Source organism: Chroicocephalus ridibundus, chromosome 22 (assembly GCF_963924245.1).
Source record: "Chroicocephalus ridibundus chromosome 22, bChrRid1.1, whole genome shotgun sequence".
NCBI classification, from domain to species: Eukaryota; Metazoa; Chordata; class Aves; order Charadriiformes; family Laridae; genus Chroicocephalus; species Chroicocephalus ridibundus.
Window position 1 is genome coordinate 1,895,846 of NC_086305.1, and position 16,408 is coordinate 1,912,253.

The following is a 16,408-nucleotide window of genomic DNA, read 5'->3' on the forward strand; positions in this document are numbered from 1 at the left end:
AACAATAACATTTCTCTTATTATATTAAACAATAAACACATGAGATGGGTTAAAATTAAAATACCTTTCAATTTGTTATGATATTTGAAAGATAAATATAACTACAATAATGTACATATTTGGAGATTAGTCAAATTTAGGTCAACACTGCAGTTTCCACTTTGTTTTTCCACCTTTTTTAGGTCAGACTAAAGACCGTCATACGAAAAGGGACCCCAGAAGAGCACTCTGTAACTCTAAGAGCAGAAGGAACCATAGTCACTAGGAGTTTTCCTTTTAAGGTTAAACTTCAAGGGGAAGTTGGAAAAATGAGAATTCCATTTTATAACAAATTAGCCTTTATTTATAAAACTTTCAAGTAAAAAGAGCAGTATATCAACTGATAAAACAGGTGTGTCAATGAATAATAGTTAACATATTTACTCTAAAAATAAATCTTCTATGATTCCACCATACTCCAAGCAAAATTCCTTTCTAAGAAAAGATGTTTGTTGTGAAGTCTATGGAGCGGTGCAGTGGCTGACACACAACAAAAACCCGGCTGTTCTGCCGGTGCAGGAAGAGATTTGACATAGAGCGTCATCAGCACAGATCAATTCACTTTAACAGAGTGCCAGCTCTAAACGAGGATTAAACAGAAAGAAGCTCCCGAGAGGGAGGAATAAAATGCAGAAGAAGGGAGAAATCAAACTCTTGCACAAGGAAAGCAACGATTCTACTTGGACCAAAATTCCTTGGGCCTCGGTTCTACAGAATAAATACTCTTCTCAATGGAGAAACACTAAAGAAGAAATAGTAACCCCAAAAGGATTATAAGAAGAATCCAAGAAAAGTGCATTATCTTTGAGCAGAAGATGACAAAATAATTTCTACAAAATTTCTGACAACAGATCTCACAGACAGGAATTAAAAACAAAAAAGAAAAAGAAAAAAGGTTACACAGTCAGACACAGCTTGGAATTTCCTACACTTTGAGAGCACATTACATGAAAAAAAATACATTAAAGACTGATGATCCTCACAGGGCGGGGATTTCATAAGGAAAAATTTGCCAATATAAAAATATTTCATACAGCATTATCGTAGAAGTACTACTTTTACGAGCATCTGTTTTTATTGCAGAATGACTGGTATGTTTTACAGCAAGACTATGTGGATATAACTTCGGGAAACCACTCGAGGCCAACGTGAACGCACTCCTCTATAAAGGATGATGTGGGTAATTCAATACCTGTGTCCTACATGCAACGTCTGCATGCGGAGATTCAACGTGAGCAATTGTCCGTCTTTCCTGTTTTAACTGTTGTGCCTCGGTGCCGTGAGCAATTCACGGTTTTCCATGAGTCATTCCAGCAGTGACGACACTGTGTATAAAACACACATGGGCCACTATAAAAGCCTCCTAAACTCTTTGTGATTGCTCAACGCACCACAGAGTCTAATAATTTACCCGAGTAGAAAGCAAGATCACCTCCATTCTTTCCTCCGAGCCAAGAATGCAATGGATAGTCATTCCTCCTGAAGCAAAAGCTTAGGTGGAAATGGAGGAAAACCAGAGCTGAAATCCAGATGACAATTATGTGCAACCCATATAACTGGAATGAAGCAAGAAAAACATGTTTTCCACCTTAGCGTGCGACTGTTTGGGGTGTATATGTGCACGGGAACAGCTCCTTAAAAATGATTTTTAAAAAAAGGGAAAAAAAGAAAGAGAAGTGAAACTACAAGCAAATGCAGGAGAAAATTCATTGCCTCAGCCTAAAGAAAAAAGAAAAGATGACAGGACCATCACGTGCGAGGAGATCAGCAGTCGAGCCCACGGTTCAAAAGAGACTTTATGAACTCGGAAGAATGTGAGATCACATCCAGTGCAGACGGTACCTACTTTCTGCCAGCTTTCTCTCTCGCACTCGGCACAGCTACCGAACACAGTTTTTCATGCCAATGAAAGTAAACTTGAAACAAATTTATTAAAGAAGTCATTTCTCTTTTTTTTCTTTTTCTTTCACCAGAACTTTGAAATTCTAAGAGCCATGATCTAATCTGCATTTCTGTAAAAATTCCATTTCTGGATCCATCTCTGTTTAGCGAATACATACATACACACAAGCTTTAATATATAGAATATATATGCATATTCTACATATTCATTGTATATACACATTTTATGTACAGCACAAGTAACTATATACTAGACATAGTATGTGGACATATATAGTATATACACACACTATTATTACATTATACAATACACTATATATATATATACACACGTAGACACAAATAACATGGATCTCATAATGTACACTCTATATGCATTGTGTATACTCACATTTTATATGTCTTGCATTGTACATATTTTCTCTGCCCAAATAGCGATAGGCCTATTTGTGCTTTAAATTTCACTGTTCTGGAGGAAGAAGATGATCAACGTCTTGCAAAAAAAAAATGTTTTGTTTTAGAAGAACAAGTGCAGGTATTGCAGAGTTACAAGCCTAAGGGAAGAATGTGGGTCATCTTCCTTTTTGTACAGAAAACTGTATTAAACGCAATGGGGAGAAATCCCAGCAAAGTTTTCTTCCACTGCGGTCTAAAATTTTGCATCAAGAGTCTCAGTAAACCTAAAGTTACTAAATCTAATACACTGTGCATAGAGAACGTGTTCTGTCCTTGTTCATTTGCTTGATCGTCTGTTAGTGCCCAAGCAAATATGAAGAACGAGTCAATAAGGAAACAGGAAAATGAGCAATTAGTTCTACTACTACATGGAATGCTAGATTAATTCACATTTCTGGCTTCCTGCTGAACATCTCGAGAACTCCGACTCGTTGCCTTAGAAGCGTTATGAACTCCAGTATTTTAGAGCCCTGCCAAAGCAGCAGAAAGCCTTGTTACGGTACGTAACTCAGCAAAGGAATCAGGCAATTTAGCTCATCCACCCTGTCCCACTGGAGTGACATCACCCAAGCACTCATCCAAAAGCGGGTTTCCTTTCTAGAACGGCACTACATATGAACGGGGGCTTATTGTAGCAGAAAAGACACCACAAAGACTCAGGCCCAAATGAAAATGAAAAGGAGAAGCTTACATGTGAACACAATTTGATTAACTTCACCAAGAATCCTGCAGCCACTCAATTTTGAAAATTGCTCTTTCAGAGCAAGTTTTATCTCACGTTAGCTACAGACAGACCCAGGTTTGCTCTCAGAGACTTTCAAGTCCTGTACCCCAACAGAAAAGAGAATTTGCTGACACTGTGGTATGTTTGATCATATAATCGAACGTATTTTAGAGAAAAATGACCACAAGGGGAAGGGATTTCAAATCAGTTCTGTAAAATTAGAAATACCTTCTACTGCATTCCAAAGGGGTCATTAAAAGAGTATTAAAGATCATTACATGGTTGTTTTTGATAGTAGAATGCATCGTCTCCCCTTCTGAGGGTAATTCAAGATTGACACTACTTGTAGTACCATTAGCACAGGAGACACACAGCGAACAGCAAGCTGTGACTCCTAAAATTGCATTTTGAGATACGGGGTTTTTTGTCGTACGTATTGCTGCACGTGGAGCTGGACGTGTGCGCACAGACACTCGCGGGCACTCGCCCACACACCTACTCACAAAAGCCTGAGACAACCAACGCCGCACCTTAGCTGCCTTCCAGAGCTGAAAACTACTAAGAAGATTAAAACGATCCAATCTGATTCTCACCTCCGTGTAAGGAAAGCATCCAGAATAAGGCAATTACAACAGAACGGGGAAAGACTGTTTTCAATCAGTGAACAGGCACTATCTTTGTATCATGAAAAATAAAAGGAAGCAAGAACGTAAAAAATATAAATGCATTAAAGATGATGAAGGAATACCACATTTTCAAAACAAATAGAGAAAATATTATAAGATAAGGGCTGCATCAGTAAAAATGCTGTTAAACTTTGAATTCCTAGAGAACCAAGGATAGGAAAGCAGATCTACATTAAGGACATTTTAAAAATTTTGTGCTAGATGCTTATTCTATTTAGACATAAAAGTCCAAGGCAAAGTCAACTGAAGGTTTGGAATTCCTGCAATCAGAAAAGGCGTTTTTAGCACGTAAATAATTCACAGACTCATCCTAAGGGCCTATTTTATACATGACCCGTAAAGCACATTCCGTGTTATCCTGACCAGGTGGAAGCATTGAGTTCTACAGACGGATATAAAATCTGTTCCTACCTGGACTTACTACTGCCCGCCGTGTCTTACGGCCAATCCCGCCTATCAGTACTTCTGTAACTTTGGCAAATAGAATCTGTTTCTGCTTGGCCTTATTTCAGCTAAATTACGTTTGATCTGTAGCCTCATTAAAATAAGGTAGGTGGAATTAAAGAAACAGCGGTCAAGACTGTCTCCCACAGTCAACTGGGTAGGAGAAACGACAGGGTCTGTGTTCTGGTGGCTGAAGCAAGAGAGGGTAAGAGGAGCCGTGGGGCTGAACGCTGCTCAAGCTCTGGAAGTTTTCCATTGCTTGATTTTACACGAAAGCAGCACTCAAACCTGTATCACAATCCTGCAATCGTATTCGTTCATGAGACAAAGCAAGATTTTACCTAATGATTTAATTGCCAAATTATTTGTCCAGTCTACTACAACTGAATTAACTCCCTCTTTTACAACATCCCATTAAATTATTAAAACTCAATGCAAACAAATGTTGAAATTAGAACTACTCATTCATCGAGGCTTCAAATTTGTAATATTTGACACAGTTCACTGTGTTTGTGTTCATCATATACAAACTGCCAGATTCTTTTGTAAAAGCCTCATCTGCTGGATAAAAAGGGACCATCTAATAATGAATTTATGCTGGAGACTTCAACACAGATGACATACTGATTAGCCTACCATGAATCATTAAATAAACGTAACGAGTGAAAGCTAATTCTATAAATATTATCTTTTTATGACATTTTCTTTGAAATTCATACCGCAGCCTCAAAAAATCAATGGAATTCAGGTAATAAAAAGCCAGATTCACAAGTTGCAGTTTACTATATGCAACGTTGTCTTCTAGATAAAGAAACTTTGCTTTCAGTATCTTAGGATCATACGTTAAACTTCTTACAAGCAGTAAATTTTATCTAGAACATATAATACAGCTTATACAGTGTTTCCTGCTTATTATGCACTTGAAAAGCCACAGAGTGCCCAGTTTGACGTAACCAGTCTTGTTTAGAGTTGAAGGTGACTAAAGTATTCACAACATAAACCAAGAATTTAGTATTTTTTATAAAAGCCATGGTTAAAGGTTTCACTTGGACAGGGTGGAGCCAAAGAACCTCTATTTAAGAGTTTGGCATATCAGCCTTACTGAGCGCAATAGCCAGCTCAAGGTCTTCTTGCTCTTGTCTCCGCAATCGAGCTAGTCTTTCTTGCTCTGCTTTTTCACTCTCACGCTTTGCCCACGCCAGCTGCTGCTCTTCATTTCCAAACTAAAAAATGAAAACGGAAAATAAATTAATAAATTTACCAAAAAGCTAGAAGAAATTAGGCGAAAAATACAATGAATCAAACTTATTAAATATATGAATCGAGTATACCAAGCTGTTTCAGGGTAGTTCTGGATTAAGACAGAACTTCACTCACTGATTTCCTCACTCCATCCTTTACTTTATTTCCTTAATTTCTTCCTCCTCCCACCAGGAAACTACCCCATCTGGGCTGCAGGTCCCTGCATCCGTGTCTCAGTTGTGTATGAAAGGGACAGGGGACGGGAGCCAAACAAAAACTCCACACGCACAAAAAAAGCAAGTTAGTGGTTTGGGAGCACAGCAACCTACAGCCGTTTTTAAGAATAGTAAATAGTGGGTAAAACCAGGAGTTATTTACTCTTGTGCAACTCCATTGCAGAGAGTTTTATTGTACGATTTCCTGCTAAGGCTGAGGGGTTTTAATAGTGACTGTGGAAACTGCTGATTTGTGGGAAGTTTCGTCACCAAATCAAACGTTACAAAAAGTGCTTCTGTTACTGTTTATAAAATACATGCAGAGTTTTTTCCAGTAAGAAATAATGTAAGAGAATCCAATTTACTCCAGCAGAAAACAGTAAGGAAATGTAACACGTCACAACATGCAGCTTCTAAGCCCGTCTGAGCTTCTCAAAACACATTTGAGTAAGTTCACTGCAGCAAAACTATTCCAAAAGTATATTCCAGTATCTACACTGAAGTATGCAAAAGTTTGCTTGTTTTAACTTTTTGCACAAAATATTAAAATATTTTCTTGAAATCATAACAACTTAAAATATAATCTGTTACTGTTTAATTTTAGAATTCGCTGCAGAGGACGATGTTAACAGAAGCGCTCGCGCAGCTGCATGCAAATGTTTGCGTTATATCCCACTTCTAAAATTTGCTTTGTGCTGTCTTTTTTTGAACGTTCAGGAAAACATATTATTTGGTTTTTGGTTTGGTTTTTTTTTTGTTTGTTTGTTTTTTAAGAGAAAACTACATGGAATTTATAGTTTCAATTTCAGCTGAATGTATACTGCAAAAATTGCCGTGTGGTCCCCAACGCGGCCCGGCTGAACACAGCGAAATCCGCCCTTGCCCCAGCTGCTCCGGCTGCGCCTTCCCAGGGCAGCTTCAAAGACTGAACCCAGCAGGAAATCCAAGAGCACGTGCCAGCCCCGCGCCCTGCTGCCCCTACACTCACTACCTGATGGCCCCCACCCTGCCTTCGCCACCTGCACTGTATCTAGAATTCAGATTTTTTAAATAAATGCATCTATTTGAATTCTTTCAACCCAAGTCCAATTCTCATTTACTCATAATTTAGTTAAATTACGCCTTATCCATGTACTTCTGGATATTCACAATTCCTCATTTGATTTTGCTCAATATGATTTTTCAGATAATTTGATGCAAAAAAAAAAGGGACTATTTTATAATTACTGTTCTTCAAACAATACCTCTGCTGTCATTGCTATCAAACTTTAGATGAGGATCTTTGCATTTGATATTATTAAATACAACAACAGTGCCACACGTTTTCTGATGTTTTACTTTTATAATGAAGAAAACTCACTATCATTACTCAATTAAATATCATCTGACAGGTAAGATTTAAAAGCTCACTAAGACTTCAAATAGATGTTTTTTTTTTTTCAAGATACAATAAGGACCGACTCAAAGGGAAGTAGGACTTCTCCACTGATTCCAAGAATTCAAAAAGATCATCTAGCCGGGATGGAGACTAACAGTTACTATTTTCAGAAATACAACAAGCTTTGGTCAAACCCTGTGGGGTGGGTTTTTCTTTTTTTTTTTTTTTTTTTTTTTTTTAATGTCAAGAGAACAGTTTTAACTTATATAGCTTACATCTTAGGATAAGTCTTCCAAAGCTTATGAGAGTCCCAATTACGGCTTGTTTATGGAACACAAGTTATATTTTTGTGGTTAGAAGTGCTGGTTAAAAAACAAAGTAAAAAGTAGGCAAGTGATTCATTGGAAACAGATCTGGATGCGCCTCACTACCAATGGTTAGCATAAAGGAAAATTTTCAGGAGCACAGGAGACAGAGAAATAGCAGTTCATTAATGCCACTGGCTCTTGCAGACTGTCTATAAGAAGGTAATGTAACTGAATTACAAGCCATTTAACACAATAACAGCTTCTTTGCATATGTCCGGGTTTCAAGACATCTATAGATATGTATCACATATCTGTCAATTCTTGAAAAACCACTTTTTTTTTCTTTTTCAGAAGTACAGTTAGACCCAAGGCATAAATGAGGAAAACAGCAGCCAAACTTATCAAATACACAAAAAGCTACACTGACTTGCATTTACTGAATTACCAGCTTATATTAAGAGAATAATTTTAGTTTAGTTCTAAGTGCTCTGTTTCTTGGAAATTTAAATGCTTTCTGTTGGCAGAAAGATTGCTTTCCTTGTTGTTCCGTAAACTGAAGCTGGAACCTCGAAATACCTGAAACCTGAGCTACCAAAAGACTTTGTTTTGGTCCAAAGAGTTACATTTAATGCCAGTGGAAAAGCTAAGAACACAATGAGAATATACTTAAACTCTGGGTGCATGAATTTGCCAGTCTCTCCAAAAAAAAAAAAGCCAAATTTTCTAGAGTGCTACTAAAACCGAGTGAAGGTTCTCATGTTACTTCTTTGCAACAGCAAAGGTTATTCAATTATTCAAACCTAAATGATTCTACAATTCTGTTCTGAGATTCCACGGACTCAAACTATGTGTCAGAAAACCTTCCGGAAGCAAAATTGCTTTTCATTTCCATTATGAGCAGAGTTTTCCAGACATTAGGCAAAGACAAGCGCAATATTCTTGCTGATTACGAGGTAACTTGTACCCTTAGGACTTCATCCAGAAGGGTTAGGAATTATCATGTGTAGCAATACAATTGTGGTACAGGCACGCAAAATACAAATATTGAAAAGAAGAGGGATGAAGTCTCTTTTCTTTTCAGTCAAATCCAGTTAACGCTTTTTTTTTTCCCTTACAGCAATAGAAAGTAATTCATGAAACCAATTAAAAATTAATTTCATTTAGTGAAAGAAGTGCCACCTAGCAGCAATCAGAATTGGCTACTGCTCAAGATACAGTTTTTCTTACTTTATCCTTATCTTCTAAAGTTAATCTCATCTCCTGAAAACCTGAAGGCACGGCAAATTGCCCACTAGAGCACCCACTGGGATGGGCAGCAGAGATTTTGGTTAATCACCTGGTACAACCACTCAGTGTAAGCCACACTTTTAAGAAATGCAGTCTGTAAAGCAAGACGACAATAGCTGGGTACCACTCAGTCCGCTCCGTTACTTGTCTTTCATTCATGGAAGAAATTAGATGTTCAAGAAATTTCAGATAAAGCAAGTTTTGCGTCTTATTTTTATTAAGAATGTCACCATTTTGTATACAATCACAGAATTTAACTGTGCAAATTCAACAGGCTAGTACTAACTGTGGTAAAGCATACATCAGATCTCAAACTTTGACGTCTTCAGGATCATAGATAAATTAAAGCACTGAGGCCAGCTACGAGTATGCACAGATGACCTCAACTAACAATATCAAATAGGAAAGTGATACACATTTACTATTAACTAGGGGAAAAAAACCAGTAAAAATAAGCAACCTGAAAGATTGGGCTTAAAGTTCTCCCTTTGCTGAACACTGAACTGTGTCCACCAGAGTTAAGTAGCAGATTAAGTTGGCAATTTTACTGCATGGCAACGTGACAGAACAAAAACACATGAAAGGAGGAAGAAGCCTGGGGCAGTGGATGGAACAGATTTCTATCTACTCATGGAAGCAGCAAGAACCACACTACTACTACATTTACAACGATTTCCAACTCAGTAACGTACCTGCCAGCACTAAAAACAAAGCCAGGCTTTTAGAAACCCTGATATTTTATACTGAAGGGGTACTTGGCTTTGCTTTCAAACCTTCTGATACTGTCTTTTGGAGGGCAGGATGGATGTTTCTATATTGGTTCTACAAGACACTTTTGTTTTCTTTGTCTAACAAGGGCTTTTCTACAATGTCAGTAACTGAAACAAAATTCAACGGCTAAATTTTCAACCTCTGCCTCGTGTAAGTATCTTTACGACCACATTCCATTGTATACAGCAAACATTGCGACAGGATTGTCAGCACTTTTTTCACAAACAATTACAAATACTTTATGGAATCTTTCCCTTTAAGGACTTGCTTGTCAGGATATGGTGAAATTGCTATAGAAATGTTTTCAACAATTGTTTTGGAATCTTTACATCGTTGGCTCCCAAAAATCAGTTTACAAAATAGCCTCCATGCAACAAAAACAATACACAGATTCGGCTACAGAGAATTTGTGAGTAAAGGCACACTGTACTAAAAGAATTTAAATGCAAGTAAACCCTTTAAAATTTAGTATGAAACTTCTTTTTTATTGAAATAATGCCTTTTTATTACAGAAATATTAATACAAAAACAATGAGGACAGCATGAAGGTACTAGGAGACAGAAGCCAGTGAAGAGTAGGTCTGCAGTTAAACCAAAACCCCAACAGATTGCTGCAAGCAGAGCAGAAAGTGGTTTGCTCAGAGACAATGAACTTAACTTACAGAGCTGAAGTCTGCAAACCCCAAGGAAGAGTCTTTAGAAGTTTTACTTGAAGAGGAGGGAGCAAATGGATCTTTTCCACTAAATGGGTCCCCAAACCCCTTTTTACTTTGAAACGGGTCACTGCTGTCAGCCCCAAACGGCTGGAATGGATCATGGGGCTTGGGAAAATCTGAAGACCCCAGGTGGCTTACAGGAGTACTTTTACCTGGAAAGTTTAGGAAAAAAAAAAACAAAAAAAAACAAACACAAAAGGAGAAAAAGAGAAGTTACTTACCATGGACAATGCAACCCCCTTACACAGGAAACTGTGCTGATACACTTTAGCATCATCCATTCCTCCTGGGGTGGCTTAAAATTGTACTGTAATTGTACTCATTTCTCAATGCAAATAATCTCAAACAGTTGTTTTATTTAAATGGATTTATCATCTTACTTATACATACCGCAATATTAATACCACCAAGATTTTACATGCTAAAACCCAACATAAAGGCATTAGATCAGAAGAATTTGACCAGCATGACTTTACCTCATTTTCCAGGATTAGAGATATTTCAAGTTTAAGTTTGGAATCATATAAAAGACAAAATAATTAAAAACGCATATTGCTAAAGATAAATAATTAAGCATGTTAAATAGAATTAAGCAGCCCCTTATCTGTGACTCTACAGAATGCATGCATTCTGGGTGGTTTTGCGGGACTTGTTTGTCCTTCTACCATTGCGTGTACAAGGGAAGAGAGCCATTAAGAGATCGCCTTGTTCCGGGTGCTTGCCGCGCAACCCGCCTCTTGTAGGTGACTGCTGCTGCCTATATTCCACCCCAACAACAAATGAAATCACAGGAACTATTGCGTACGCTCATAAATAATGGCTGTATGTTTTATTTGTTGCAATTGGCACCTCAATTTTTAATTTTTAATTCCCCTTGCAAAAAGTACTATTTTGTTAAGTCAAATAACTAAACAGATAAACGTAATTTCTTTTTCTCTTAAAAAAAAAAATAATAAATTGCTCCTGACAGGTACACAATCTAACCTCCAGGGAAAATAACTCCTTGGATGAACAATCCTGATTATAATGCGTAACTGACAAACAATAAGGGAAAATCTAGAAACATTTTTAAAAGAAACAAAAAATTTAGAACTTCCTGCATAAGAACCTGAATTACATACATTATTTGCATTAATAAAGCTATCTTTTTTGAAACGTCCAGTTCTTCAAACTGTAATTTAATATAGGAATCTTACAATTTATTCATATCAGGATATACATACTGGGAAAGCAGAGAGAAATGGTGCTGAAACCCCAAATTTCAGAGCACGTTCTTGGCATATCTGAGACATAACCTGGTAGCTTTTAAGAAGGTGCTTCAGTAGTTGCCCATGAACTTTATGATATTTGCTCAAAGCTGTGGAAATCCTCCTTTGTCTAAGAAAAGCGAAGATCAGCAAACTTGCACTAAGTAAATAAGCAGCAGCAAGAATGCCAGGCTCGGGTTTCAGACAAAACACGGGGACCACTTGCAGGCACCGTGCTTCGAGGAAAATGGGGAGCAGGAAAGCCCAGAGCTGAACACGTAGACAGCAAGACGTAGAAAACACGACACATGCAGTAGGAGATGTAACTGGGTTTGTTCACTCTTAAAGAGTATTCAAAGGGAACGTGATCACAGCCCTGCAGGCACATCTTCCACCAAGAAAAAGGCTAACAGATTTAGATTCCACCAAGAGAGATTTACATCAGATAATCCGTAACATTTTTAACAGTTAAGAATACTCGAGACTGCCTAGGGAACTTGGTAGTTCCCTAGACATCACCACGTCCAGGAGGTCTGAGAAATGGTTTCTAGAACACACACTGGTTTAGCTGCTGTGAAGCTGGACAATAAATGAGATCTCTTAACATTCACTCCAATGCTATTTTTCATGGTACAGTACGTGCTCCATCCTGGTTAACAGATGTGGCAAGGAGAGACGGACACCCATATTGGCAACCATGTGTGGGACTTCTAAAGCCAGGCACATCAGCCCAGTGATTTGTCCTTCGTGGAAGGAAGCAACAAAATATACAGGAAATACCAGCAGCATTTGCTCTCCCCACAGGCATGGACCCTCCTTCACCAGTTCCAAACCGCTTTTCCTATCAACGGAGGCCATGTTTTGTTCTCTGAAACGGAGTGTGGTGCCTACATCCCACACATCACCACGGCCTTCAGGAGATCTCGCCTTCAGTCACAGCTATGCAGCGTTAGGGGACTAAGCAAACTGCGTCAGAGATGAGTAACAGCATTTTCTATGTAATTGTCCAGATAAAAGAGCAAATTACTTTAAATTATTTTAAATTACAAAGAGAATTAAAGTATCTATAGCTCTAATTTAAGGCCAAGGCAAAACAAGAGCCCTCTACACCTTCTTCTCCTTCCTCTATTGCCAGTTACTAGCAAGTAAATCCCCCCTGGTGCCCCTCACCCTATATTGCCCCAAACCAATTTTGATTGATAGACGCAAAATTGACCCATTTTAAGCTGCCCTTTTCTTAGGTTAAATCTTCCGTTGACGAAACCACTTTGTGGAATTGGCGACTGTTAATACAAACGCAGAGTTTGCAACGGATTTGCTCAGCAAACCTGTTTTTTTTTTCTAGGTGGCCTGTTTAATGTTTTCGCACGAAGCCCCTAGTGGTTTCGGAACGTACACAAAGAGCATCGGGGTTTCTTGTGCTTCATCTTCACAGCAGATTACAAAGAATCACTTTACTGCAGAGGAAATGTCACCATGAATATTAAAGTTAGTGCTAATAATATTGAAAATTTTGATTTTTATGTTGTAAGTGCCATTTTCATCAGTTTTTGTACGTTAAAGAATAGAACAGGGATTTAATTTCGTTATTTTGAAGAAAAGGTGAAAGAGGGTGACCTTTCTAAAATCAGGTTTATTTTTTGCAGAGCAATTTAAGGGCAGTGCCCACGCTGAATACGCCAATCCTGGCACTCACGATAGAGTCCTCCTTCACTGTACCTTGTACGTTGCTTATAGTTTGTTTTACCCTGCCACACTCAGCAAACACGGTTTTGAGGTCTGGTAGAAGTTTATTTCTTCCAGTTAGATGTCCAAAGTTACTCATTTATCGGCCACAAATTAGTAATAACACCATCAGAATTACCTTTCTGACATCCTTGCTGGCTTACACCAAGTGTGAATCTCCCAGTGCAGTAAGTGCATACTTAAGTACACAAAGATTTTTGTATTCCCACATTTAGTGTGTCAAGCATGTGAAAATACAGTATTTCTATAAAAAAAGCAAAAATACCTAAACCACATTAAAAAGCCACCAACTGAACTGAAGGTAAAAATCGTAATATTGCAAGCTATGCACTTAATAGTAACTGCAACTGCATTAATCTTATATTCACTGGAAAATGGTACGTTTTTACATGATACTGCTCATCGTTTTTGAGGTATGGCAGTACGAAAGTGCAGGCAAACAATTGTAACCCTTACTTATTTGATTTTTCTGCTAATAGTTTCAGGGGAAAAAAGTTCAGAAAAAAGCAAAACAGGTCCTATTCTGAAACCACAGCAGTTTCAGCAGTTACCCAAGTGGTGCACCCAAACCACACCGAGGACTCACTTCAGCAAAAAGAGATGATGAACAAAATGGTTTACCACAGCAAATGCTGTTAACTTATAGTGAACTCCACCCATACGAAGGCTTTATCTAATTTCATACCCCACAGCAAACTTCAGGCTTGAGATCTACAGTTCAAGACAAATATAATCTCACTGCTAAAACACAATTATAAAATTTGTCTGACTGAATTACAAGATATTGACAACGAAACAATGAAGTGAAACGCTGATAGTTTTCTCGATGTTGCAACGATGGTCCTAACTTTCTGCTTAGGAGAGGCCCTTCCTGACCGAGGAGAAGCAGCTCGTTTCCATGTGTTTGAAGACTGGGCTCTGCAGGCTGATGGGCAAACAGGGCACAGTTGAGATGACACGACTTTAAACTTTCACTAAACAAACACTCCTTTCCAGGAAACTTTCTAAAGTGAAAAACACTTCAAGAAGTCAGAGAGATGCTACATAGGATAAGCAGTGATAGGGTGAGTTAAATCCATACCTGCGATTATATTTCAACATAAAGTGCCAGGGCTCCTACCACTCACAGCTCTTATAAACCAGAGGAAGTGTTCCTCCAGAAATCTTTGGAGACTGTGCAGTATGTGAGGTGCCTCCCGGCTCCCTTGGCCCTTTACCAAATTTAGGTATTATTCCTAACTTACTCAGCAAGTTGTTCACCATCCTGTTAAATTATCCAGCTCTTCCAGTGGTGCAGAATAAGGCTTTCATGAACTGTGGACTTTAGGAACTTACAGAAAAATTATTACTAGTTTTCAAAATATGGTTGAAGTTTAGTTAAATTAAAACCAGTTTTCTACAGAGTACTCAAAGGTATTTGTCCTCAACAGGGGCTATTTCTGCACTGTATTTCAAACATAACTGTTTAGCGATAAAGCTCTGCACAAAATCACAATATATACTTTTAGTAACAGAAGGAAGAATTTTTCCTATGCAAAAAAGCCCTCAAAACTATTTTTGCTTAGTATTTGCAAAATGTGCACCGTGAGCCAGCCTGTAACTCTGAAAACCTTAGCTTAAGAGAAATATTCTGAAAACTATGAACCTCTTGAAAGGTGAGGTTAGAGAAATCGTTATACATTCAGCCTAACAATCCGTTTTGAAACAGATTCTGAACAGCCTCTTTCAACAATCGGTACTGAAATATCTTTGCTGTGAGAGATCAGCACAAACAACAGAATCAGAGCGTGAATGGAATTTTTAGTTTGTGGCTGGGCAGGTGCTCCACCCATGAGTCATTTATCCTCCTCAGCAAGGGATGCCTGTGTTCTAATGCAACTGTCAGGGCTTCTAGAAGGCATGAAAAATAAAAAAAAAAAGCTTTCCTGTCAGTCACCAACTTTGAGGCTAAATTTTTCACTCTCGGCTGCAGATGAGGAAAAAAATATAAAGGTAAACAGGCACTGCGCTACTTGTGAATAACCCCGGGTACCCAAGAAGCTCTAAGGAAACAGGTGTGTGGTACCACTCCGAAATAAACATCACCCTCCTGTACTCCTGTGATCACGCAAAGAATAAAGAACAGAACGCTACACTCTCCTCTAGACCAAATGATTGATCCCCACCACTCCGGCACTTGAATATGCTCATATAAATAAATGCAAGGGAATTATTTTATATTTTTTTCCCCCGCTTGCTTAATATAATTCTTTCTTTTGTTCATAACTCCTGATTACATCTATTACACCTAACATGGCTTCTTTCTTCTTAAAATTATCTTACTAAATACATAGAATAAATTTCTGTGCAAATTCATATCCTGGGGGTGTTGTACATGGTTCGGGTCAAAAAGAATGGCCACAAAACCATGGTGTGTTTAAACACGAAGTATTCATAAGACATAATTTTCTTTAAATACATGAAATCAGTAAATGCACAGAAAGCACAATTCTGTTTGGCTGTTTTAAGTAAGATACTGAGCAAACTGTCAAGTCCTAATTTTCATCTAATTAAGACACTGAAGACAAAGCACAGGCAAACACTATTATCGAAAAAACATTTCTATGTCCAACTCAAAAAGCAGCAAAGACCTATCTATGCTCTTTTTTCTGACAATTGTCAATACAAGGTCAATGTGAACTGACAGTGCTCCTGTACTGCTTTACAGCTGAAAAATAAGTCTAAAATGGTAAAAAACAGTCAAACCATAAAATGCCTTAAATTTAGAGAAGTGACACATATGAAAAAGAACTATATTTATCATTGACATAAAGGAGGAGGAAGCATCGAATACAAAGGAAGACAGCAGCAGAACAGGGCTGTACAAACATCGCCCTTCTGATCTGAGCAAGCAGAGTGGTGGCTGGCAGCATCAGGCATCTGGTTATGCACAGCAGTAATAAGAGGCACCTAAAATGGTTCACGGGGTGCAAAAAACGTCCCATAGAGTGAATCCAGCTCAAAAGCTTGGAGTTAGACATTGCTGGTCCAGGTAAGCCCGGAATGTGTGTGCACACCCCACCTGGGTACCCACTCACTCAGACTCTGATGGCAAACAGCCTTCAGAACATTTTATTTCAGTATATATTCTTAATTATGAGCACTTAGCGGGAAAATCTGTCTTAAATTTACCTTCCAAGGTGCACACGCCATATGAACAGAATGGAAAGCTGCTCTATGAGCTGGCTGTTAATGTTTCTTGCTCTTC

At 38.2% G+C, this 16,408-nt stretch overlaps 1 protein-coding gene across 9 annotated transcripts in view; it reads right to left on the bottom strand.

The window, feature by feature from the left end:
- The window catches only part of EPS15L1 (epidermal growth factor receptor pathway substrate 15 like 1), a 44,905-nt gene continuing 28,497 nt past the window's right edge, over positions 1-16,408 (bottom strand). For 7 of the 9 annotated variants that reach the window (XM_063357922.1, XM_063357919.1, XM_063357924.1 and 4 more), the window contains 2 exons: positions 10,115-10,320; positions 2-5,474 (listed from right to left, as the gene is read on the bottom strand). In XM_063357922.1, coding sequence (XP_063213992.1) covers positions 5,328-5,474; positions 10,115-10,320 — 353 coding nt within the window. In that variant the 3' untranslated portion in view covers positions 2-5,327. Of the gene's footprint in view, positions 5,475-10,114; positions 10,321-16,408 lie in introns of all 9 variants that reach the window. The other 2 variants (XM_063357921.1, XM_063357925.1) reach the window with 2 other exon arrangements.